Raw genomic sequence first — 25708 nt, forward strand, 5'->3', positions numbered from 1 at the left:
GCAGTGGCTACACGTTCGCTTCATAAGCGGATGGTCATGGGTTCGATCCCAGCCCCGGCACTTTCGCCTTTCCCCGAGAGCGGCTGGCACTTGATCCTCTTCTGAGCTCTCATAGCTCAAACGGACCCGGATAATTGGATATCGGCGAACGGCAACCCATAATTGACGACCCCCAATCGGACTGGAAAAGGAACAACAGCCACACATCATTTCATCATCGTGCTCATCATTCTACCATGGACAGGGTAGAAAAGTGAAAGTAGCACAAAGGCAAACCTTCGATATAGTAGAATAAGAATATAATAGAAAACATTTAGGCGCTGTACAAAGTGTAAATGCAGCCGCCAATTGGACTCGCTCACGTAGTGCCCTAGTGGATAAAAGAGCTGTAAAATAGGTTAAGTGGTTAAAGAACAAAAAAAGTTCCAAGCGGAATCCCAGGAGGAATTCCTGAACAAATCTCTATAGTAAATCTTGGGGAAATTCCATCTCCAATAGAAATTTCTGAAGCAATTCCTAGAGGAATTGTGAGAGGAATTTCTGGTGGAGTTCCAGGAGAAATTTCAAGAGGAATTTCTGGAGGAATTCCAGGAGCAATTTCAGAAGGAATTTCTGAAAGAATTACTGGAGGAATCATCGGTGGATTTTCAGGAGGAATCCATGAAATAATTCCTGGAGGAATGTGTAGAGGAAACCGTGGAGAAGAAATTCCTGGATTAATTCTTGGAGGAAACCCTGGAAGGATTTATGGAGGAATTCCTGGAAGAATTCCTGAAGGAATTGCTGTACGGATTTCCGAAGAAATACCTGGAGGAATTCCTGGATCCATTCCTGAATAAATTCCCGGAGGTATTTCTGAAGAAATACCTGGGGTAAATCCTGGTGAAATTCGTTCGGGGTAGAACTCCTGGAGGAGTCCGTGGAGAAATGCCTGGATGAAATCCTGGAAGAATGCCAGGAGAAATACCTGAAATTATTCTTAAATAAATTCCGGAAAGAATTTCTGGCGAAATTTTTAAAAGAATCCCTTGAGGATTTCCTGGAGGATTCCTGAAAAAATATTTGATGGAATTCCTAGAGAAATCTCAAAAAGAATTCTTGCAGGAATCACAGGAAGAATTATTGGTATAATTCTTGGATAACCTCCTGGAGAATTCTTGGAGAAATTTCTTATTGTATCCCTAGAGGATTTTCTAGATAAATTCTTGAAGAAATTGCGGTAGTAATTTCTAAAGGAATCCTGGAGGAATGCCTGGAGGAATCCCTATAGCAATCTGTGGAGGAACTTCTGGATAAATTCCTGGAGACATTCCTGTATCAATTCCTGGAGGAATCTCTCGAGAAATTCCTTAAGAAATCCCTGGAGGAAACTCTGGAGAATCCCTGGAGAAATTCCTGGTCTAATGCCTGGAGCAATCTCTGGATAAATTCAACAATTCTGGACAATCTCTAGATGAATTCCTGGTGGAATATTTAGAAGAATTCTGGGAGGGACCTCTAGAAGAACTCCCGGAGCAATCTCTAGATAAATTCCTTGAGAAATCCCAGGATGAGTGCCCAGGAGAAATTTCTGAAGAAACCTCTTGAAAAATTCCTAGAGTAATCCTTGAAGAAATTTCTAGAGAAATTCTTGAAAGAATCCCTGGGAAAATTCTTGGAAAAATCCCTGGAGGAATCCCTGAAGCAATTTCTGGAGGAACCTCAAGAGGAATGCCTGGAAAGTTCTGGACAAATTCCTGCAGGAATTTCGGGGAAGAATTCCTGGAAAAATTTGTAAAGCAATTTTTAGGGAAATTCCGTTGAACTATCCCTGGAAGAATTCCTAGAGGAATTCTTGAATGAATTCCTGGAGGAATCTCTAGAGAAATTCTGGAAGCAATAACTGGAGGAATTTCTGAAGAAATTCCAAGAGAAATTTCTAGATGAATTCCCAGAGGGATTTTTGCGGTAGTAATTTCTAAAGGAATTTCTATGGGAGTTCCTGCAACAATTCCTGGAGGACTTTCTGAAGGGATTCTTGGGGTAGTTCTTAAGAAACCTCTTGAGGAATTCCTGGAGGCATCCATAGAGGAATTTCTAGAGAATTACTTGGAAGAATCCCTGGGAGAATTCTTTGAAAGAAACCTGGAGGAATCCCTGAAACAATTTCTGGAGGAACCTCAGGAGGAATTCCTGGACAAATCTCTATAGGAAATCTTGGGGAAATTCCGTTGAACTATTCATGGAAGAACTCCAGGAGGAATCCCTAAATGAATACCTTGAGGAATCCCTGAATGAATTCCTGGAAGAATCTCTAGAGGAATTCTGGAAGGAATCCATGGAGAAATTTTTAGAGGAATTCTAAAAGGAATTTTTGGTGGAGTTCCAGGAGGAGTTTCCAGAGGAATTTCTGAAAGAATTCCAGGAGGAATTCCAGAAGGATTTTTACCCTTCTTACACCCATAAGAAGGGTATAAATATCGCTCGAAAAACCGACTTTTGATTCGAGGCCCGGAGGGCCGAGTCTCATATACCAATGAACTCAGCTCGACGAACTGAGCAAATGTCTGTATGTGTGTGTGTGTATGTGTGTATGTGTGTGTGTGTGTATGTGCGTTACAAAAAAAAGTCACGCACGTTTCTCAGCCGTCTGTCAACCGATTTGAGTTCTCTTGGAAGCAAATGAAAGCTACTACATCCTAGTAGAACGCTATTGATTTTTTTTTCGATTGGACGATTGGTTACCGAGATATCTCTCGAAGAGTACTTATGAGTCATACATCTAAACTTTTCAAGATTTTTGACCAAGGGTATCATAATAAATATTTTGGCCGTTTGTCGATTGATTTGGGTTCTCTTGGCACCAAGTGAAAGCTACAGAATCCTAGTAGATCGCCCAGAAATTTTATTTTGATTGGACATTTGGTTACAGAGATATCTTTCGAAGAGTACTTAGGATTTATACATACAACTAAACCTTTTGAGATTTTTGACCAAGTGTATCATAATAAATATTCTGGCCGTCTGTCAACCGATTTCGGTTATCCTGGCACCAAATGAAAGCTACAACATTCTAGAAGAACCCTATACAATTTTATTAGGATTGGACATTTGGTTACCGAGATATCTTTCAAAGAGTACTTGGGAGTAAGGTTAACTTTTTGAGAGATTTTTGACCAAGGGAGCCATAATAAATATCTCAGCTGTCTGTCAACCGATTTGGGTTCTCTAAGCACCAAATGAAAGCTACAATATCCTTAAGGCCCTGAAATTTTATTTCGATTCGACATTTGATTACTGAGATATCTTACGAAGAGTATTTCAATAAATTCTTTTTTATTAATCTATTCACTTACTTGTTATCTTGCATTAGTTTTTGACCAGTCCATGGGAAATTATTTTTCAATAAATAATGCTGACAAAGTGTATTGTTGTTTTCAATAAAATTATAAATAACAAATTACAAATACACAGGAATTTTATGAAAACTAACAATATGTTAAATGAAAGCTTTGAATTTATATATTGTGGGAAAAATGCAAGAACCGGACAGCGAAAATAACTAGCTAATGCCAAAACTGATTAACTTAGTAGATATATCATTTTTGTCCTTTTGCACCATAACCATGAATACCACTTCGGAGCTAATTTAATCGACTGATTAAGAGATATTAGACAAAGTATATCTCGCTGATTTTCCTATCCATTTGTTAATCGATTCAAGATCTTTTGGCAGTTAACAAAAGATACAATATTCCAGAATATGTAAGCTATTTTTTAAAAAATTCACACAAGATTCTAGAAGGTGTCTGGCATTTCTGGTAGTTTAGTCCATGGTCCATGATGCTATTTTGGAAACCAATTCACTAGATGCCAAGTCCACAATATTTTCTAGAACTTTTGGTCCATCACACAAAATAAATATGTTAAAAACAAATAATACAACAATAGTTTTAATAAGTGTAAGAAGGGTTCTGTTCACCATAGGTGGATTAAATCGGGTTTTTTAAGGAAATACTGCAGGAACCATCGGTGGAATCAAAATCGGTTTAGTATTTGCGGAGATATTGTTGAATCCTGAGATCTGCAATTTTAAAGTTTTGTACAAAGAGGATTCAAAAATAAGAACACATTTTTACTGTTTTATTAATATAACCTGAAAAAGTTGACCGATTTCAAAGAATATTTTTCTGTTTGTAAAGTATGCATGTCAAAATGTTGTGTAAAAATTTCGTTCAATTTTATCTAGCCGTTACAATGTTATATTTTCTTACGTGACACCCGGTCAGTTTTTTTCATATTCAAACTGCTACAACTTCATATTCATACAAAATGGCTCAAAATTTAACTATGAACAGATTTTTATAATATTATTATACTGTAAAATTTTCATAAGAATCGGAGCAGTATTGGTAGTTCTATAATCATAATTGTGCTTTACTGTCCTTAAATTGCCGAAAATTTACTATGGAGTTCTTTGTACAAAATTTTAAAAAGTCAGGTCGTTGGTTTTATCTATATATCGACCAATACTTAACGGACTTTGATGGAAATTTTATAGTATAAGCTACATATAATGTACCATTACTGGTCCAATAATAAGCTGTTATGGTGTACGCAGTCTAAAGATATGAAAAAAAAATGGTGTGACCAAATTTTGACCGTACCACCCTTTAGTACTGCTTTCAGGACAGTCATGCCTTCATAGCAAGCATTTCATTGTCTCGACTCTGAAACCATCCACATTCATGCCTCTGGGCCTCCACCAGAAAAAAAAACAGTAATAGTCTTAAATTTTCCGAGAAAATTCCAGTACTATTAAGAATCTGAGAATTAACAGTCTACGGTCGAATGTTACTCAATTTGAAACCATCCTGAAGGCAAAATCATAAATGTTTTCTATTTTTTTTTCTTCGTCCCTTAGTACCTACCCAAGTAACCACGAAGCCGTATATAAGTGCATCAATTTTGCCATATATTTATATTTAGAATTGTGTATATAATGCTGCATTACTTTAAGCACCTCATTGAAGCAATATTAAAGTTGGAAAGGGCCCCACTAAAATCAAATTACTGCCACATATTGCAGCACGTTGACAGCCATTGCTAAAGTGACATAAATGCATGTGTTGTACATTTGCATTTGCACATGCTTAATACGTGCAACACGAAAAACCAAAACAAAAATCTATTTTTAGCACCGTTTCGTTATCGACGGCACTGATGCCCCCACACATCAATGTTTTAACCATCATTTTTTTGTTGCCGGGTCGGGAGTCGAACCAGAAGTGTTGAAGACCGCTAGATGAGTTCCATACGTGCTGGCGCCTCGGGCCGTTTCTGCTGCAGTGAAAACAACAGATTTCATTAGCTAAAAGGAAACTGTTCTTCTGTCTCAATCATTGCAGTAGAGGGCAAAACGACTATGTCATATGTAATAGAATACAGTACTCTTTATCACATTCTGATAAATTACTGATAAATACATAATGCATTTTAGAAGATATTTAATCAATATAACAAAATTAAAACCTCGTTTAAACACCCTTCGCACACTGCTCATATGCTAATTGTGATTTCCATCATTATTGGCATGTGATAGCAGCCTACAGAATAGGTCATCTCTAAAAAGGTTTAGCTGTCGTTGATCGGTGGCTCAAACGGGGATTAAGTTGGTCGGGAGTCGAATCGGAAATGTTGAAGACCGCTAGAGTTGACCGTAAAGTTGTTCAATCTTCTTGATTTCATTTGTTTACCATTAGAGTCAAGCTTTTATAATTGTATTGTTAGAGCAAACTTTGCTAGTTTGTAAATTGCATTTATTCAGTTTTTGAAGTGTTGAGTTATTGAATTATCTTATATCACCTTTTAATGAACCCTAATGTAAAGAAAAATGCAATGCATCATTACATTGATAATGCCAATCTAAAGGATTATTGCATGACAACGGTGGAATTACTGCATTTAGCATTGCAAAGGTTGATATTCAGTCTAATTCGTGCAATGATATAATGCTTGTGGTTAATTGGGTATCTACCGGATATTATTGTGAGCCTCCGTCGCCTGTCGACGGAAATGATTTATGTTTGTGGGATGAACATGTGGTGCTTCTTTTCGCTCCATATAAAGTTTTTCCTAGTCGTGCCTGAAGATCTTTACAGAAGGATAAGCGACCCTAAAAATTCAAAACAAAAAAGGAACGTTATTGTTTTTTTGCAAAGCACCTTCTGTTCTCAATTAGCTCCGCCGCCCGACTCCCACGTCCACTTGTTGAAAGCCCAATATGTGGAGCACATGTACCAAACAAGTAAGGATGGCTTTCACCATTCGTGGAATCATTTCCTTGAGACTACTGGCAAAAACACTGAGAACAAAGAACACGCAGATTGCGCCATAAAAGCGGGCGGGGGCATTCACCCGTGAGGATTCGGATTCCGGGTAAAAATTGATATCCCCACATGAATTTGACGAATTACTTACTTGCGATGGATGCCATCGTGAAGCGCAACAGGCGAAGCAGCACTTATCAGCATCATCAGGTGGCACCGGTATGGCGGCGGCCCCACGTGCACAATCCCCTAACCTCACGACACTTGAGAAAGTTGTCACGACGCTATTGACGAATTTCGCCCCAAATCGTATTCGGAGTTGGCAGCACCCTCTCAGATTACAATGAAACTTTCTGGGTATGTACACCAAGACTAGATAAGCCACTTTGCATACTTAGTTTCTTCAAAATTTATCTGGACTGACTTTTGAAAAGGGCTAAACTTTTTTTATGGATTTTTTAAAAATGTTTTTAATCAAAAAATGACTACTCCTACAAAAAAGTGTTGTATGGGTGATTATCACAAAATAAGTCAAATTTTAAGAAAAAAATACTGAAAAAAATCCAAAATGAGCCCTACACTGAAAAAAAATCATTTCTAAAAATTCAAAGTTGATTTAAAAAAAACACCATTTTTGATTTTGATGAAATTTTGTCTCAAGACAGGTAATTATGTTCCCTACCAACCGTCCATACATCACAAGATAGGCACTTTTAAGGAAAAAAAGTTTTTCTATCAAAAACTTTTTCATGTCCAAATTATTATTTTTTCAGTGTCTTTTTTTTAAAAACAAACTAAACCAGTGAAGGTTATCTAGTAATCTCAAAATGCAATGAAACTTATTGTGTCATATGCGACAATGCAATGCACCCATATTCACGCAGCAGCACTCTAGAAGTACGAAACAATATACAATTAGAACACGCATTTCATACGTGCTGCTGTAATTTCTACCCAAACGTTTCTACCCCATGTTCTTACCTAATATTAGGTAAGGCTATTTATTAGATTCGAACTACCTAATCGAAAAAAAAAATCAAGAGTTGTACCTAAAGCAAATATGAACAAAACAAGAAAATGAATCGGTATCATTCAACGTGTTACTTCTCTTTGGTTATTGAAGGCAGTTCTGAAAAGTAATGGATCAATCGTATAAATCAAAATTCAACAAATTCAAGCGCAGTGCAAAAATAAACAATCCAAAGTGCAACCGTCATAATCTACGGGGCATGTCATTAAGATTGATAGATAAGATTCATTCCATGGGATATACACATGAAATCGACGAATCGATGAGTATTTGTGAGTCATGTCGTGGATTGATAAGTCACAACAGAAGCCCGAATACGAAAAAAATGCCGATCGGATGGAAACGACGAAACTATGCAACCATCATTTAGTGGGCAGCAACATCATGATGTTCCAGAACCAGAACCGTCAACGAGTGGTCAACAAATCGAACATGAGCTGGGTAAGTAAGCCTTCAACGTGTTAGCTTCTTTTATATAACTCATTTTGCAGCTCGTTGCAAAACTACATTTTTCAGTATTCTTCGTATTTATCCAACCCGGCAAGCCTCGTTGGATAAATGTACTACTTGTGCGAAAAAAAATCATTCTTGCAACTCGTTGCATAAATAACTATCATTAACTTTCCACTGCATTCATTATTATATTGTTAACCTTAACTTTTATCTTACAGATATGGTACCATCTATTCCATCATTGGAGTCAATTCCGTCAACAGATCAACTACAGGGTCCCCATAATATTGAGAAGTTTAATACCGTTGCTGAAACATTGAGTATATCGCCAATCTCATCTACAAACATGAGAAGTATGGAATATCGCATAAACAAATCATTGCAGATTACGAAAGCAGTTCGAAAAAATATCTTCGGAATAGATTCAACGGATGTTGGCAAAGTGGAGGCGTATGACGAGATAATTATGCAGTTAAAGGATAAGTTCAATCACCCTACAACTGACAGAAGCGAACAGATTAAAATACTATCTGTACTTCCTAAGTCTTGGTCGGTAAATAAAATCACAAGAGAGTTTAACGCACCAATGTATATGGCGAGGTAGGTGAAGGATCTTGTTTATGAACAGGGTATTCTTTGTACCACCGAAAAAAGAAGGGGGCATGGTATTGATGACGATACAAAACAAATAGTAAGAGAATTTTTTGATGATAATGATATCAGCAGGCCAATGCCAGGAACAAATGATTTTGTTTCTGAGGTTCGAAATGAAAAAAAAACAACAAGTTCAAAAACGACTTTTGATGATGTCGCTCAAAGAGGCTTATATGATTTTTGTAGATATGTACAAAACTGTGAATATTGGTTTCACAGTATTTACACAGTTGCGACCAAAGCATTGTATTTTACTTGATTCTACTGGTATACATAATGTATGCATATGTACTATTCATGAAAATGTAAATTTAATGTTCAACAGTATAAGAATTGTGTCACAAGATGAAATAATACAAAAAATGCTTTGCGATATTTCCACCAGAACAGATAATTGCTTTTTCCGTGCTTGTGAAAAGTGTGCTTGTAATGAACACATTGAAGAGGAACTTACATTGATATTAGAATCAAATGACAAAGAAGAGATTATATTTCAGCAGTGGTTGAATACTGATCGCTGTAATTTAGAAACGATTATTAAACCTGTTGATGAATTTGTTCCGTATCTTGTTGATAAAATTGACAAACTTATAACACACGACTTTATTCATAAACAACAATCATCATTTCTCAGAAATAAAAAAGATACATTAAAGGATGATGAAATTCTTGCGATTTGTGATTTCTCTGAAAACTATTCATTCATAATTCAAAACGCTGCTCAAGGATATCATTGGAACAACTCGCAAGCAACAATACACCCATTTGAAATTTACTATATGAAAGATAATAAACTTGTAAATGTTAGCTTCATTATCATATCGGAAGTAATGGCTCACGATACAGTTGCGGTCCAGTTGTTCATCTCAAAAATGATAGATTTTATGAAACAATTAACGAACTTTTTTTAAATTTATTTTATGTCTGATGGGGCAGCATCACAATACAAAAATAAGAAGAACTTTGCTAGTCTATGTAGATTCCAGTCAAAGCATGCATTAAGAGCAGAATGGCATTTTTTTGCAACGTCCCACGGTAAAGGTCCATGTGATGCTATTGGTGGCACTCTCAAGCGAATGGCAAAGAGAGCAAGTCTTGCTCGAGATTATGGAAATACCATAACAACTCCACGAGAGTTATATAACTGGGCAGTTGTACAGACAGATAAAAATATAACTAAATTAAATTTCTGTTACGTATCCACTGAACAGTACATTAAAATGTCAGAAGATCTCGAAGAAATATATAATAACGCCAAAACAATACCAGGCACTCAGAAATTCCATAGTTTTTTGCCTATTCCTGGCGACAAAGTAAAGGCAAACAGGTATTCTAATTCAGAAGATGAACCAAAAATATTTAGTATGATCGGAAAAAAATAGAAAAGAACATGTTTGAAATTGGCTCTAAGACACATATATATATATTTGAAAAATTCATAATTATAAATAATTGTATATTTAAAAGTGCACTTCAATACATATTGCGATCAAACATTACATTTCCTAAGAAAATACATTTGTAATATTTTCAGTTTTTTATGTATAGGAAAACCCTTCCAAATGATTGAATAAATAACACAAAATCTCCTAGAAAATTGAGTTTCATTGGATTCTGGGATTGTTATGGCCTTCACTGGTTTTATTGTTGATAACAAAATACACTGAAAAAAAAATCATTCGAACAAGAAAAAGTTTTTGTTAGAAAAACTTTTTTTCCTTAAAAGTGCCTATCTTGTGATGTATGGACGGTTGGTAGGGAACATAATTACCTGCCTTGAGACAAAATTTCATCAAAATCAAAAATGGTGTTTTTTTTAAATCAACTTTGAATTTTTAGAAATGATTTTTTTCAGTGTAGGGCTCATTTTGGATTTTTTTCAGTATTTTTTTCTTAAAATTTGACTTATTTTGTGATAATCACCCATACAACACTTTTTTGTAGGAGTAGTCATTTTTTTGATTAAAAACATTTTTTAAAAATCCATAAAAAAAGTTTTGCCCTTTTCAAAAGTCAGTCGAGAAAAAAAATTAGAAAAATGAGTATGCAAAGTGGCTTATCTGGGCAAGGTCTACACACCAAGAAAGTTTCGTTGTAATCTGAGAGGGTGCTGCCAACATTTGTTCGAGTTGGCGCGAAATCCGTCTATTGAGTAATTTATGCGGCTTTTGAATCACTGTTTGCGGTGTGTGTGGGTGCGTCTAAGGTGAATATCTTGTACGCAGTAATGGAAATTGTTAAAAAGTTATGGCGATTGTTGCGAAAAAGACTTTTGATTTACGCTGGTTTGTTTTAGTTGAAGCGACCTTGCTACTGAGAGTAAATTTAGTATTCCATGTGAATTTAATCCCAAACAGCATTAACAGTCTCATTAAAGATAGGGAGCCCACAATTCCTTCCAAATTTTCAATGCTTCCTTATCTGTTCTTTTTTTTTTCAGATTATTGGCCATCTTTACGACCTCATTAATCTAACAACCCACGATTCGTCTGAAGCCTACAAGAGCAGATCCATCACCACCAGCAACATCGTGCCAATGAAACGGAAAATGCGATATATTATCTGTTCCGTCTCTACCGTTTCGTTATCCGTCGGCACAATTTGAGGGTGACCATAGGCCACGGCAACGGCATCATCCCGGCAACGCACTTATCATCCTCGCGCTCTACACCGAATCGTTTCGCGCCATTCGCCGGCATTTTTCGGATGGAATCCAATTTGATTAACTGTTCCACCAGCATTGGATCGAGCCGGAACAACTGGACCTGCTTCGTCGTGCACTATGGACCGGAATCGATGGCATCCCCGTCGTTGACCAACCTCAGCCAGTCGCAGTATGACGAACTGGAAGCGGAAGTGGAGGACTTTGATGGGCTGCTGGTGATTGATCCTGCCTACGAGCTACGGTACGGACTGGTGGGGACGGTGCTGCTGAGGTAAGTATCGCGTCGGTGCGGGTTTCAGTGGCTTATTTTACAAGGTAGTTTTCGTGATTTATAATGGTCTGATTCGATCTAATTTTAAACCTTTCAACATCAGTAGTTCCCAACTAGTACACAGTTATACATAGATAGAAAGCAGAATTTCTCAGGAACCATACAGAACTTAAACACACAAAGAATAAAGCTAAATGCTGGAAACTGATCGCCCCTGGAAACATCTCGAAACGCCTGGAACCCCCCTCTAAAAAAGAAACCTCCTCCCCCTTAGAACCTGTGCACTTCCCTTAAACTCTTTTGAAACCCTCCGCAATACTTTGAAACCTCTCAAAATGACTTGAAGTCGCTCAGAAAACCCCCATAAAGCTTTCGTAGGCTTCCCTTAAACCGAACTAAAACCCGCTAAAATCCACTGAAACGCCTTGAAACACCCAAAAAAAAAATGTCGAGCCCCGTACCCTTTTTCTTCTTGGCGTAACGTCCCAACTGGGGCAAAACGTGCTCCTCAGCTTAGCGTGAGAACTTCTACAGGAGCCGTTCATAAACCACGTAGACTTTATTGGGGGAGGGGGGGGGGGGGTTTGTTTCCAGCCGAAGTCTACGCTCCATACAAATTTTATTTTATTTTTGTATGGACAAAAGTCTACGAGGGGGGGGGGGATTTTGAGATGGCCAAATTTTGGTCTACGTAGTTTATGAACAGCCCCTACCAGTGAATCAAAATTCAACCATCGCGCAACAATAATGACAATGTCGCAACCAGTATTTGTTGTGACAAAACAACCCATGCGACATAAATTTGTCCCAACTTGAAAATAATGAGATTAACATCGTACACCACGAGTTTAGAGATTTTTAAGCCTTGCATTGCGATTTTCGAACGATAACTTCGAGTCGGTAAACACTGCAACTCTGATGAAGCACTATCATCAAACAGTTTCGACTTTGGGTTAGTAATAATTGATTATTCACGAGTTGAAAAGTACACACTACGAAAAAATCAAAATTACTCGTGACGTACATTTATTGCACAGGACGTAAACAACTTGAAGACGTAAATTTATAGGTCTTCTGACTTAAAAATACGTCATTCATGTAAAATTGAGTTCAATGTGACGTAAACAATTTCTGTATCGTACATCATTACGTTTCATATGACTAAATATTCAGTCAAATGTGACAGAAAATTTCGTCACTTGGGCGTTTAAATTTACGTCATATGTGTTGCTTGAATATGTGCATCCATTATGACGGAAATTTACATGATTTTTTCTAAGTGTGTACGCAACAAATGCAGCTTCCGTTTTGTCTGCAACAAAAAATTTCGAGATCATGTCATTATCTGTCGCCAGTAGGGATAAAGACTCATCGTCGCACCTTCTTTGTTGCTTGTTTTGTGCCTCTTTTGTCTGACAATTCTCTTCACTGGTTATTAACTCAGAGCTTCCTCTGCTAATAACCATTTTGCATGAGTGTATATCGTGTGGCAGACACAAAGATACTCTATGCCCAAGAAAATCAAGGAAATTTTGAAAAGTGGACCGACCGGGAATCAAACTCGTCACGCTCAACATGGGCATGCTGAATACCCATGCCTTCACAGCTGTGGCTATAAGCACTAAGCAGCCCAATACATCTCTTAAACTCTCGCAAGGCCCCTGAAACCTCTCGAAGCGCCTGAAATGCATTGGAACACCTTGTTACGCCCTAAACATATACAGTAAGCCCCCATGAGGGTCTTCTAGCTCAGCTATAAACAACTTATTGCTATATAGAAAAAGCAACATATCGGAACTTAAAACCCAAAGCTAAAAGCTAAGATCAAAATGCTGGAATCTGGTAGCGTTCAGTTTCAAACATTTTGAGAATCTCCCCTATATCCCCTCAGACATCTTGAAACGACTGGAAAAGCTTGATATGCCCTCTGACACTTTCCGCCCTGACGACCCGTAGACTTCTCTTAAACTCTTTTGAAACCCCCTGCAATAATGCACTCACCTTGGATCCCCGTAGTTTTCCCTTAAACTCTGCTGAAGTTCCCGAAACCCCGTGAAATCCACGGCTTTGCAGTTTCTCTTTGCAGTCCACACACTTAAACGCATTGAAATCTATTTGCAGCCCATCTTAAGCTCTAATAAAAGAACCTGAAGCAGTCTGGAACCCCTGGAAACTCTCCCTGAAACGTAAAGTAACGCCAAATTTGACAATTTCAGACCTCCTCCTTCACCCACGTAACAACTCTTTATGGGAAATTTTCTAACTTTGTGCGAAGTTTAACACAACAGTATACCCCTTCCAGTCCTTTTAGCGTTTTGTAATATACAAAACCCTCTTTTAATGCATATTTTAATGCACTTTTAATGTATGCACCTTTTTATGCCCTGCACAAACAGAAATAAAGAGCTACTCAGAACCAATATAAATTACACTAGTTTACAGCATTTTTGAACCCGGTAAGCTGATGATCATTTTTGGTGTAGAATCACGCCCTGAGTTCGAAAACGCGAAAGAAAAAAAATACAGTAGAGCTGAAATTTTTTCGACTTTCCATACAAGGTTGATAATTTGAAATCGATTTTTGTTCTATTTTTAAGCAAAGTTGCTCACTTCAAACATCTCATTCTCCGTAATCAATGCTCCGATTGATCTGAAATTTTTACTGTAACTCGGCTACATATGATGTGTCAAATAAACGTCGAGAGAGAATTTTTAAGTTGGTTTTTTCTTATTGAAAAAAATGCATTTCTTCAAAAATTTTTGGGAATTTTGCTTAAATTTAAGAAGATTGTCCCTAAAACTCGCCAATATTTTGAATTTCATCAATCTGACGCAATACCTGTATTCAGATGATCGAATGGTATTGTATTCAGCTTTTAATTTATGAAAAAAGATTTAAAATTGGTTGAACAAAACGCAATGTATTTGAATTTTAATAAATTACATATTTTGAAAAGTTGCAAAACTCGATATTGAGCTAAAACTCAAAAACTGTTCTACTTAAGATTTTTTGAAGGTCGGTTTCGAAATCAGCACTAAATTGTGCTTCAAAAATTTTGGTCGTTGACAGAAGTTCACGACTTTCGTTTTATTTTGTAAACTTGTGTTATCATAAGTATTGTGCATATGAAAACGTAATAATGAGGGTACCTATGCAGCGGTGGCCAGAGGGTGTTTATAGGTGAGAACAAAGGAAATTTGCAGCGGCATTTCAAAAGTTCTCAAGAGGTTTCGCTGGGGTACCAGGAGATCTCAGGAACATTTTTAGGGGGTCCCCGGGGTTTCAGAGGGTGATCGGAGGTCACAGGGTCATTAAGGGGGGGGGGGGGGTTTCAGGAGGATCCAGTTGGTATCATGAGCGCATCGGGGGGTCTCAGGAGCATTTCAAGGGGTCCCAAGGGATACCAGGAAATCTCTGCGTCATTTCAAGGGAGTTCCAGGGGGTTTCAGGGGTACCCGGAGGTCTCAGGGTATTTAAGAATACCTCAGAGAGCTCCAGGAGGTCTCAGGAGCGTTTTCGAGGGTCTCAAGAGGTTCCAGGGGTCACAAGGACCAAGGTAACAATTGGATGCAGTATAAACGTTTTTCCAACTATTTTAAAACAGCCTTCATTTGAACAAATGCTGAGCACAAGAGTGGTAACCATTACTCAGCTCCTAAACATCAAATTTATGTGATTTTATTCAATCTTTAGCTGATTTTAGGTTCATTGAAAGGCTGATCTAAGGCTTAGTCAGAAATCAATCAAATTTAATTTTTATGTAAAAAAAACACTTTCGTGAGCTTATAAATGTTACTTTTTGCGACATTCTGTTTCCGGAAGAGATATTTAGGAATGTATAGATTAAACTATGGAAAAACTGGGAATTGAACTTCGGACCTCCTGACCTTAGCACCTACATCACACAACCCCTTAGCACCTACACCACACACAGCTATTTACACATGCTGGAAAAGGAGAGTATTAGTTGCAGAGCCGTAGCGTGCGGTTGGCCAGGTGGGCCCCCGCCAAGGGCGCTAGCCTTAGAGGGGCGCCAAAACGGTCTAAGGCTTGACAAGGTTTGACTTTTTTCAGTAATCTAAGATTGGTAATGTTTTTTTTTTAGTTTTTTCCGTAGCCTAAAAATTTGGATTTCTCTAGTTTATTCTAGTTTATTTTTAAAATTTATCATAATTTTACCGGGAATTTATCTAATATTTTAAATTTAAGAACTATTTTAGCTTTTTCAATGAGCAAAGAAAAAATAAAATGCTTTCTAAATTTCAGTGAAATTTATTTGCTAAAAAATCCTGAACATTCTCAATGGGGAATGTCTTGAGGTTACTTCCGATCATTTTCTTCGCATTAATTGAAATATTTCTTTTATTCGTTTAGAAATTAAGGATTTTTTTAAGGAATTTATTTGGAAATTAGTGGAAGGATTTCTCCTGATATTTCTCCAAAGATTTGATTAGACAATCTTCCCCAGATTCCTTAAGAAATTTTGGCAGATATTGTTTCAAAAAATATTTCAAGGATAAATTTGTAAATTTCTTTCAAGAATACCTTCAGAAATTTATCCACAGATTCATTCAAAAATTCTTCATATCTCTTTTTCTCAATACTTCTATATCATACTTTTTTCCAGGGGTTGTTCTGGAAAATTTTCGATGAATTTCTTTTGAAACTTCCAGCATTTTCTTCACAAATTCTTATAGAGATTCTCGCAAACATATTTTTAAGGATTACTTAGAAATTCTTCAGTGGATTTCCTCAGTAATTCCTCCATTGATTCGTTTAGAAAATTTAGCAGAGATTCCCTCCTGGGATTTATTCGGAAATTCCTCTAAGAATTCCTTCCAAAATTCGTCTAAGTTTATCTTCAGAAATTTAATCAAAGTTTCCTTCAGAAAGTTGTATATAGATTTTTTTAGATACATAGATGAAATCTCTCATATATCTTAGAAAATCATGCATTGATTCCTTCCAAAATTGTTCCATGATCACTCGAGGTTGATCCATAAGTTTTTGCTAAAATTCCCCCAAATTTGAAGTTCCTTCAGAAATTTCTCTGGGTAATCCGCTTGAAAATCTGCCATTGATTTCATACAAAATATCTTCAACGGATTCTTTAAAAAGTCTGTAATTGATTCCTTCAGACATTTTTTCAGGGATTTTTTCATAAAATCTTCGAGGCGTTTTATTTTAAACTTTCATAAAATTCTTCAAGAAACTTTTTCAGAAATTCCTTCAAAAATTCTTCTTTGTATTCTTTCAGAACTTCTTTCAGTAGTTCTCCACAAACTCTTACAAGCATTCCTTCAGGCATTTCTTCATGAACTACCCCAGGAATTTCTGCAAGAATTACTCCATGAATTCTGTTGGAAAATCTTGCTGAAATGTCTTTAGGGTTTTGATGTGCGCCGGATATTCTTTCAAGAATTTTTTCCAAGATTCCTGCATAATTTCATTTGGGCAACTTTTATTGAAATTTCTGAAGAAAAACACGAATGAAAAATGCTGTAATTAAAAATATAAAAAACGGGGGGATTTGTTTCTTCGAAACACCATCCAATATTTAAAGAAACTCCGAAAAAAATAACTACAAGCCTTTACACATTAGCAATGTACAATTGTCGTGGGGCGCCAATGTGGATGCTTTCCAAGGGCGCCATGGGACCACGCTACGGCTCTGATTAGTTGTTGAATCTAAATAATCAAGAACATAAGTTGAACTAAGCTTACATTGAGGCTGAAGAAGCGAAGTGGACCGCTACAAAAATTTGCTTGGGTTAGCTGTCTAATATAATTGTTCGGACAGAACCATACCGGCATAGAGCTCTACCCCTACAACCACAATCAGGAAAGCAGTCATCTATTCAGTTATCATATTAGAGTCTAGTCACACAACGCAGATCGTCCACAGTTGTACATTTAATATTAGGAATAAATATGTGAAGTGTACGCTAGTTGTTTTACTATTCCGAAGATACACCTGGGTCAATTCCTGCCACTAGCACGAACATAATGGTGCCGTGACCAGGGTCATTATGTTTGTGCTAGTGGCAGGAATTGACCCAGGTGTATCTTCGGAATAGTAAAACAACTAGCGTACACTTCACATATTTATTCCTAATATTAAATGTACATACAACTGTGGACGATCTACGTTGTGTGACTAGACTCTAATATGATAACCGAATAGATGACCGATTTCCTGATTGTGGTTGTAGGGGTAGAGCTCTATGCCGGTATGGTTCTGTCCGAACAATAATTTTATTAAAGTTTGAACAGCAGATGAATAATTCAGCATATATATGTATGTTTTAAAACTGGTTACACAGATGAAAAATATTCTATTCAAATTGATATTCAGCCATCTAGAGATTGAATAAGCCATACTTCAGAACAAAATTCAGCTGTCATTGTGTTCAGCCACTGACACCATTACCCAGCTAATGGTCCGATAATACTCCCACTGTTCAGCACTAATTGTTACTTGGGGGATTCCAGGAAGTCTCAAGGGCGTTCAAGGGGGCCTCTGGGGCGTGTCAGGAGATCTAAGGAGATTTCAGAGGGCTATTTCGGGTCTCAGGAGCATATTAGCACGATTGTAGGGGGTCTCTGGTGTGCTTCAGAAAGTGTCAGGCGCATTTCAAAGGGTGTTAGGGATGTATTAGGGAGTCTTAGGGGCATTTCAGGGGCGTTTTAGGGACTCCCAGGATGTTTCAAACAGTATGAGCCGTACAGTATTTTTTCACCACTGTTGTCGTAATGCTTTTTACTAATAACATTCCATGCATAGAATGTTGTTTGTCTTGAATACAGCATATAATAGTATCATGTTTGTAACACAAATAAAGATGATGGGAGTACAAAAAGACAGTTTCGCAATGTAGACATGGATCTCAAGTGGCTTCAAAAACTGCGAAAGAGTCGTGTGGGTATCTCGAGAACCGGAAGAGCGAGACTATGGAGAAATTGATTTTCGGGGCACATTTACGGGGATCTGAGAAGGTTTTCGAAGGCATTACAGAGAGTTTCAGAGGATTTTCGATGGGTTTAAGAGGCATTGCAGGAGCGTTTTCGGGGATTTCGAAGGGTCTCAGCGGGGTCCAATGGGATCTGAGGGGGTTTTAAAAGGATTTCGATGGCATTTCCGGTAGTTTCACAGCATTTTCGGTGGGTATCAGAGCCGTTAGGGACACGTTTTCGGGGGTTTCGAAGGGTCTGATGTGCGTTACATGGGATCCGAGGGGGCTATGTAGGAATTTCGGAGGCACTCAAGGAAGTTTCCGAGCATTTTCAACGGGTTTTATCAGAGCCGTTACGGAGGCGTTTTCTGGTGTTTTGGGGTATCTTAGGAGCACTACATGGGTTCCGAAGGTTTTTATGGGGATTTCGGAGGCATTTCAGGAAGTTTCTCAGGATTTACAGAGACCCTTTCACAAAAACCATTGAAACTCCTTGAAACGCCCCTGAAATTCCTACATAACCCCCTCGGATCCCATGAAACCTCTATATTCCTATTAAAGTGCTTTTGAATTCTTCATGATCCATTCGAAACGCCCCTGAAACCTCCGTAATTTCATTGAAACTGCCTTGCAATACCTTGGGACACCTTTAAAAGGCTCCAAAAATCCCATGAAGCGCACCCTCAAACCCCTTGAAACGCCTCTGAAATGCTATCAAACGCTCCTCACGGTGTCTGTGACAAATATATTATCGAAAAAAAATCAGTCACCCACCAAATTGAAAACTAAGGGTGTCCTCTTTCATTTGAGGCTAAGTGCGAAATGTTCTATCGGGGAGTCTAGAACAATTTTTATTTTTTTCGAGCCACTGCCCACTTTTTGGGTACTTTTTACCCAGAATTTGTAAGGGAAAATAACCACCGATAGAACATTTCGCTGATAGCACGAAATGAAAGAATAGACCCTTATCTTTCATTTGGTAAGTCACCCACCATTGATTATTTTTTTTTTCTAAAAATATTCTTCTACCATTCAGACACCGTGTCCTAAAACCTCTAGAAAAACTCTTAAAACGTTCCAGAAACTCTCTTAAATGCCTCTGTTTGCTCTGAAACTCCTTGTAACGCTCCTTAAAGCCTCCTGAGACGCCCCTTTAATCGGCCTTAAAGCCCCTTGAAACGTCTCTGAAACCCCCTTAATACTATTAAAACGCCCCAATAATTCCATCAAAACGCCAACAAAATCCCTGAAACGCCCCTGAATTCTGAAATGCTATCAAACACTCCCAAAACCTTTTGAAAAGATCCTAAAACGATCCTGAAACTCTCCTTAATGTCCCCGAATTTCCTTGAAACGCTCCTGAAACTCCATGTAACGCTCCTTAAAGGCTCCTGAGACCCTCCTAATCGGCCTTAAAAGCCCCTTGATGCGTCTCTTGAACCCCCTTAATACTATTGAAATGTCCCTGAAATTCTAATAATCCCATTAAAACGCCAACAAAATCTGACAAAACGCCCTTAAAAGGCTCCTGTAATTCCATGATACCGCTTGGAATCCTCTGTTTTAGGGCTTTCTGGGAACTTCATGGAAATCCCCTTGGTCCTATCCCAAATGCCCAAGAGTAAGACCTGTTCTCGTAGACTAAGCTTCGTCATTGAAGCCCTAACTTAATTTATGCATGAAATTTCCTCTTGTTATGCCCTTTTTAACTAATGCACCCCCTCCAATGGCATAAAAAGAGGTTCCAGTGTATATAAACGAACCCAAACCCTTCTGAAACTTCTCTGAAGATCTCCCGAAAGTTTTCGAAGCTGCCTGAAACTTGCCTTGAAAGTTCCTGCAATACAACCTCCTGAAAAGACTTGCAATTCCTTTGAAAATACTCTGAATCCTTCTGCAGTACTCCTGGATGCCTATGAAGCCCCTTGATGCCATCGGGAACTCCTGTGAAACTCCAGGAAACGCATTGAAACTTCTGAAACTCCCCTAAAATCTCCTCGGAAACCCTGCACGGCATCATCCTAATTTTTTTAAACATCCTAATGCATCACGTTGGGAACAGCTCGCTGATGTAGTGTACGGTGTGGGTCTATACCCAAGTAACAAAATTAATTTTATAATGCTTTTGAAGTATTCTTCAACACCTGTTATTTAAAACCATGCATAAACCAAATTGCTCTGCAACACGACATCAACTCAACCATAAACCCGCCATAAGACCAAAGAGGCCCATCCTAAGATGCTCTTGGAGAGTTGTTTTTAAATTTCTCTTAAAACTTGTTGTACTTCCCAAGTTGTCCTCAAGGCGAATTGCTCTCTCCTTGTAGAATTCTTCAAGTGCACGATAAAACGATAATAAATTTGTCAGTGTTGTTGCTGATGCAGCTTTTATGTCGACAGACAAGTTTGGTGAATTAAATTGAAATTAAAAACACAATGAAAATGACACATTATTGTAATCGGGATTAATTTATTACACAAATTGGAAATATTTCCGTGGTGTAACAAGGATACCAAATGCCAAGCAAAATTCATCGTATATATGTTGCAAGATACTTCCAAAAATTGCAACGCGCTTCCATTATAACGCACTAATAAAATATTTAAAAATATTATTCCTGGTCATGCGAACATTGCTCATGAGTTTTCTCAACATGGCTTCCATTGAAATTTAGGCCGGTGGTCGGTCCATCATCGATGGTTTTAATCAAAATCACCATAAGATCGTCTTAAATTTCTTTCAACTCATGCCAGAGCTAAAAGCATAACTCAAGAATACTAGGATTTATAACGTTCTCAATGCAGCCTGGTTGGCCTCCATCCAGAACGTCTTAAATTTATTTCATCTTATGCAAAGGTAAGAAGTATTACTCAAGAGTACTCAGGTTTATAACGTTCTTGATGTAGGTTTATGCTAACTCTGCCAAGAACGTCATAAAACATGTACGCCAAATTGTAAACAAACAATAAATTATCGCACCGCGGTGGATTTTGTAAATCTTGTCCGATGAATTGATTTATCAGCCCGGTACCGTTGCCAACCTGGCAGACCTTTTTCGATAAGCGGCCTTGATGCGGTGCAGTGCCTCATTCCTCCGGTCAGCACTTCCAACAGGTAAGTAGTTGTTGATTTTGAAGATCGATGATTGGAACCCCGATTGCACGGGAAACGACGTCCTGGATGACCATACCCACCTCATTTCGGATGCTGCAACCGGAGGAACTTGGCACTGCACCGCGCACAGTGATGCAAGGGCGGCGAAAAGTCAAAAAATCAACTTTCAGATATGGGTCCTGTATTATTGTTGTACTATTTCTATATGTTTCGAGAGCTTATTACCAATGTTTCAATAAGATTGAACCGAAATTGATGTTTTTACAGCATTACAAAGTATGTGTTGAAAAGTGTTGCATTTTTAGTTTCTTTGTAAAATGTATGGGGAAACGAAAAAAAATTCAACTAAGTTTTCAAATATGAGGACGCAGTTGGACACATTTCACGCTATGCTTATTTTGAAGATTTCCATGTCGTCTTTCAGAAAACCAATGGGTCATCTTGCGCAAACTTGCGCAACATATGTTTTAAGTCCCTTGAACATAGAGTATGATACAATATTTAGTACAAAATAATACCGTTCGTGCCTGGACTTAGTATGCATATCATTGTAGTTAGGGTAAAAGCATATGTTAAAATGGGTTCTTTTTTTTCATTTGCAGCTGAGATTGGCGATGCTAAAACGATTTCATTGCATTTTTGTGTTATTCACTTGAGCCGTCCAAGCTCACACGTCCTAGAGTTTAACGGAGCCGTACATGCAGTGCGAATGAAGGCAGCGTTCAGTCGTTGTCTCTATTAGTATACTAGGGTCAATATGACCCAAATTCGAATATAAAATAGGCATACCTTATTTATTTATGCACGGAGACTTATTATTCTGGGGTAATATAAAATGGCATCAACATTTTCGATAAAGTATAAACCGTACGAGCTGAACAAAAAACTTATAAATAATACACTACCCAAGAAACAGAACTAGCTGAATAGCAGTCTCTTAAGCTAAAGTTTGCTTAAGAGTACTTTGTTCCACTCTTGTACAGCAAAAATGTTTGTTGGGTAGGGTCATATATAAACGTGGAAAATCGAACCCTTACAGCCCAATGACATTTTAACCAAACAACACCATTTTATACATCATTCGATTGAAAATTTTGCTAAGAACTCGATGTTGAAGTAAAAAAAATATTTGTGGTACAATGATCACCGGGAATCGACTACAAAGCATATCATGTTGACCATAACACTTACCGCATCTTCAACCATTTAGGTCTATAGGAAACCTGGTTTTAACCCTCGAGCGATCGCGCTGTTGTATTTTGTACAACACGTTGAAAAAATCTCGCTTTTTGTACTCAGCGTTAGCGTGGTGCTGACGCAGGTAGCCAACCGCGCGAGTTACGGAAGGTTAAGTAAAGTTAAAAATATGTTTACACTATAGGGTATTCTGCTGGCTGAAACAGATCATCGATAGCGGAAGCTATGCTAGAAAATTTTCGGACGTTTCGTTTCGTGGTGCTCCGGGGAACTTGTGGCAAGAAACATGTATGTAGTAACGTCAAAACATGGCGTGTAACAGCTCTTTCGTGTGATGTTTTATGAATGTTCTTCGGGTTGTGCCTGAACGGATGGGCTATAGCAGAAAAGGTCGAAGTACAGAACGTCTAAAGACAAAAGGTCGAAAGTCTATGGACAAAAGGTCGAATGGACAGAAGGTCGAATGAACAAAAGGTCGAATGGACAAATTGACAAATGGACGAATGGACAAAAGGTCGAATGAATAAAAGAATAGTAAAATATGCTCTCAGGGGGTCGTAGGACAAAAGGTCAAAAATTAAAAGGTCGAAGGTCGAAGGTCTAAGGTCGAAGGTCAAAAGGTCGAAAGATCGAAATAAATGAAGTAACTAGGATCGAAAGGACAGAAGGACGAATGGACAAAAGGTGGAAAGGATAAAAGGTCGAATGGACAAAAGGTTGAATGGATAAAAGGTCGAATGGACAAGAGGTCGAAACGAAAAAAAAGGAGAGAAGGTTGAAAGGACAGAAGGACGAATGTTGAATTGACAACATAAAGAAGAGAAACAATGCCGATGCGACCATCTTTTTTCCTGTTTTATGTTCTCACTGCAACTTGACCTGCATCTCTTCAACTTAGAGTTCTTTTAGCGCTTCCACAATTTTTATATGCAGGGTTTCTTTTGCTTTCCATTGTATTGTATTTGTATATTGCATAATAGGCATAATACCACACTATATCCAAGAAGTCGACAATTTTTTTCTGATCGTAATCGAACCTCTAATCTGGGCTTATTATAATAGTTGGTTTTTACCTGGTATAAGTGTTTCGAAGAACTTATACCTCTATTGAACGATGGCTGTTCTCTCGAGTAACTTGTTTTTACAGTTATTGGCGTGATGACTAATACTTTTTTTAAATAGTATTCTACATTCTTTTGAATAATATTCTTTCTGTTTCGAATTGCAATGTAGTACCTTTTGCCTTTTCTACCCTTTGTCCATTTGACCTTTTATCCATTCGACCTTTTGTCATTAAGTTTTTTGTCATATATTCAACAAGCTTCTTTATAATTATCATCGTCGTTAGCAATCGGTTCACCCATGGATATCGAATGAATATTATTCTTATTTTTTCTGTTTTTTTTTATTAGGATAAGTCAAAAAGAACAATTAAAATTTTGAACATAATGACTGATGAAACGAAATGTATAACTAATTTAAATGTTATTGTTGTTTTGACATATTGAGCAATATGAGGAACTAATTTATAATACACCAACTGATTCGTATTTCAATAATTTTTAATAATCAAGCTTAATTTTTGCTCAATATAACACAAATACTAATAATTGTTTTATAAAGCCGCGATTTAAAAAAATAATCTTAGACGGTTCCGTATACTTGCACATGTTCATTCGTTTGACTTTTCAGTAGAGTCATGTTTTCTAGATGGCCATCCAGAAAAGGTGCTGAAATGACTACAAATGTACATATTTTTGAAATTCATGAAGAATGGTGTGTCGCAAGATGGAGTTTGAAAACATCCAAAAAATGTCCTCTTCCCCGAGGGAACGAGGATTCCGGAATGGTCTTGAAAGTGGCCAATCTAGCTCAAAATTCCGGAAATGACTTCTAATGGAACGTGTTTGTAAAATCATGAAAAATGGTGTGTCGCAAGATGGGTTTTAAAAACATCAAAATATTGTCCTTTTCTCCGAGGGAACCAGGAATCCGGAACGGTCCTGAAAGTGGCCAATCTCGCCCAAAAGTCCGGAAATGACTTCTACTGGACCTATTTTTCAAAATCATGAAAAATGGCGTGTCGCAAGATGGGTTCTAAAAATATCCAAAAATTGTCCTGTTCCCCGGGGGAACCAGGAATCCGGAATAGTCCTAAAAATGGCCAATGTGACTCATGGGATGTCAAAATGTCTTCTTGGTAACTAATTCTAATAAATAACAAAGTTTGGTAAGCTGTGAAGGTATACAATTCATGTTAAGACTTTTCGCCAACTTTTGTATGGAGCCGCATCACTGTGCCGCGTTGCGGTTGGGTTTCCGGGTAGGTGTTCTTGATTGGCAGCAATAATGGAACGATGAGAATCAAAATCTGATGCTTGAGTTTTTTCTTGTATTTTTCATGTACCAAACTGTTCTTATGCGAGAACAGTTGCTCTTGATCAAGAACGGATGATTGAAGATAACTACAAGAACCTTATAAAACTGAAAATAAGTTCAACAGTTCTTGTTGTGTTTATGGTTTTTTGAACTGAACCTCAAGTATTCTTGGAGGTGTTTTTAAAACCACATATTGACGGAGAATAGTTGTGCTCAACTGAAACTCCGATAAGATCAACTAGAATATGCAATGTTCCGATAAAACTATCATAAAAACAAATAAAACCAAATAGAATTAAAAATGTTACTTGGGTAATGACCCTAATGCACAAGTAGTGTTAACCCCTCACTCTCATCGAACTTCCCAGCAATATTGAAATTGTAGCATAATATCATTCAACAGTTTCTAATTGCTAAAGTGAAATAAGAAACCATCTCAAATTTCACAACTATCTGTTCTACACAGACCCTCCAAGTAGACATTGAATAATAGCATGAGAAGCAGACTCATGAATTCACAAGAATAAACAACAAGTGCCTTCCGCACTTGTTGTCCCAGAGAAAACTGTTACACTCGAAGTTATTGCTACCACATGTTTTTTTTCCGGTGGTCTAGAATGTACGACCCAAACACAGCATGATTGTTGTGGCATAACATCACCCAAATTTCTTGCATATTTCC

The 25708-nt window shown here is 37.6% G+C and overlaps 1 protein-coding gene across 1 annotated transcript in view; it reads left to right on the forward strand.

Moving 5' to 3' along the window:
* The window catches only part of LOC134291682 (neuropeptide SIFamide receptor-like), a 144463-nt gene that overhangs the window by 73597 nt on the left and 45158 nt on the right, over positions 1-25708 (forward strand). The window contains exon 2 of the mRNA XM_062859755.1: positions 10886-11381. Within this exon, the coding sequence (XP_062715739.1) occupies positions 11152-11381 (230 nt within the window). The 5' untranslated portion in view covers positions 10886-11151. The remainder of the gene's footprint in view (positions 1-10885; positions 11382-25708) is intronic.

This window comes from Aedes albopictus, chromosome 3, assembly GCF_035046485.1.
Source record: "Aedes albopictus strain Foshan chromosome 3, AalbF5, whole genome shotgun sequence".
NCBI classification, from domain to species: Eukaryota; Metazoa; Arthropoda; class Insecta; order Diptera; family Culicidae; genus Aedes; species Aedes albopictus.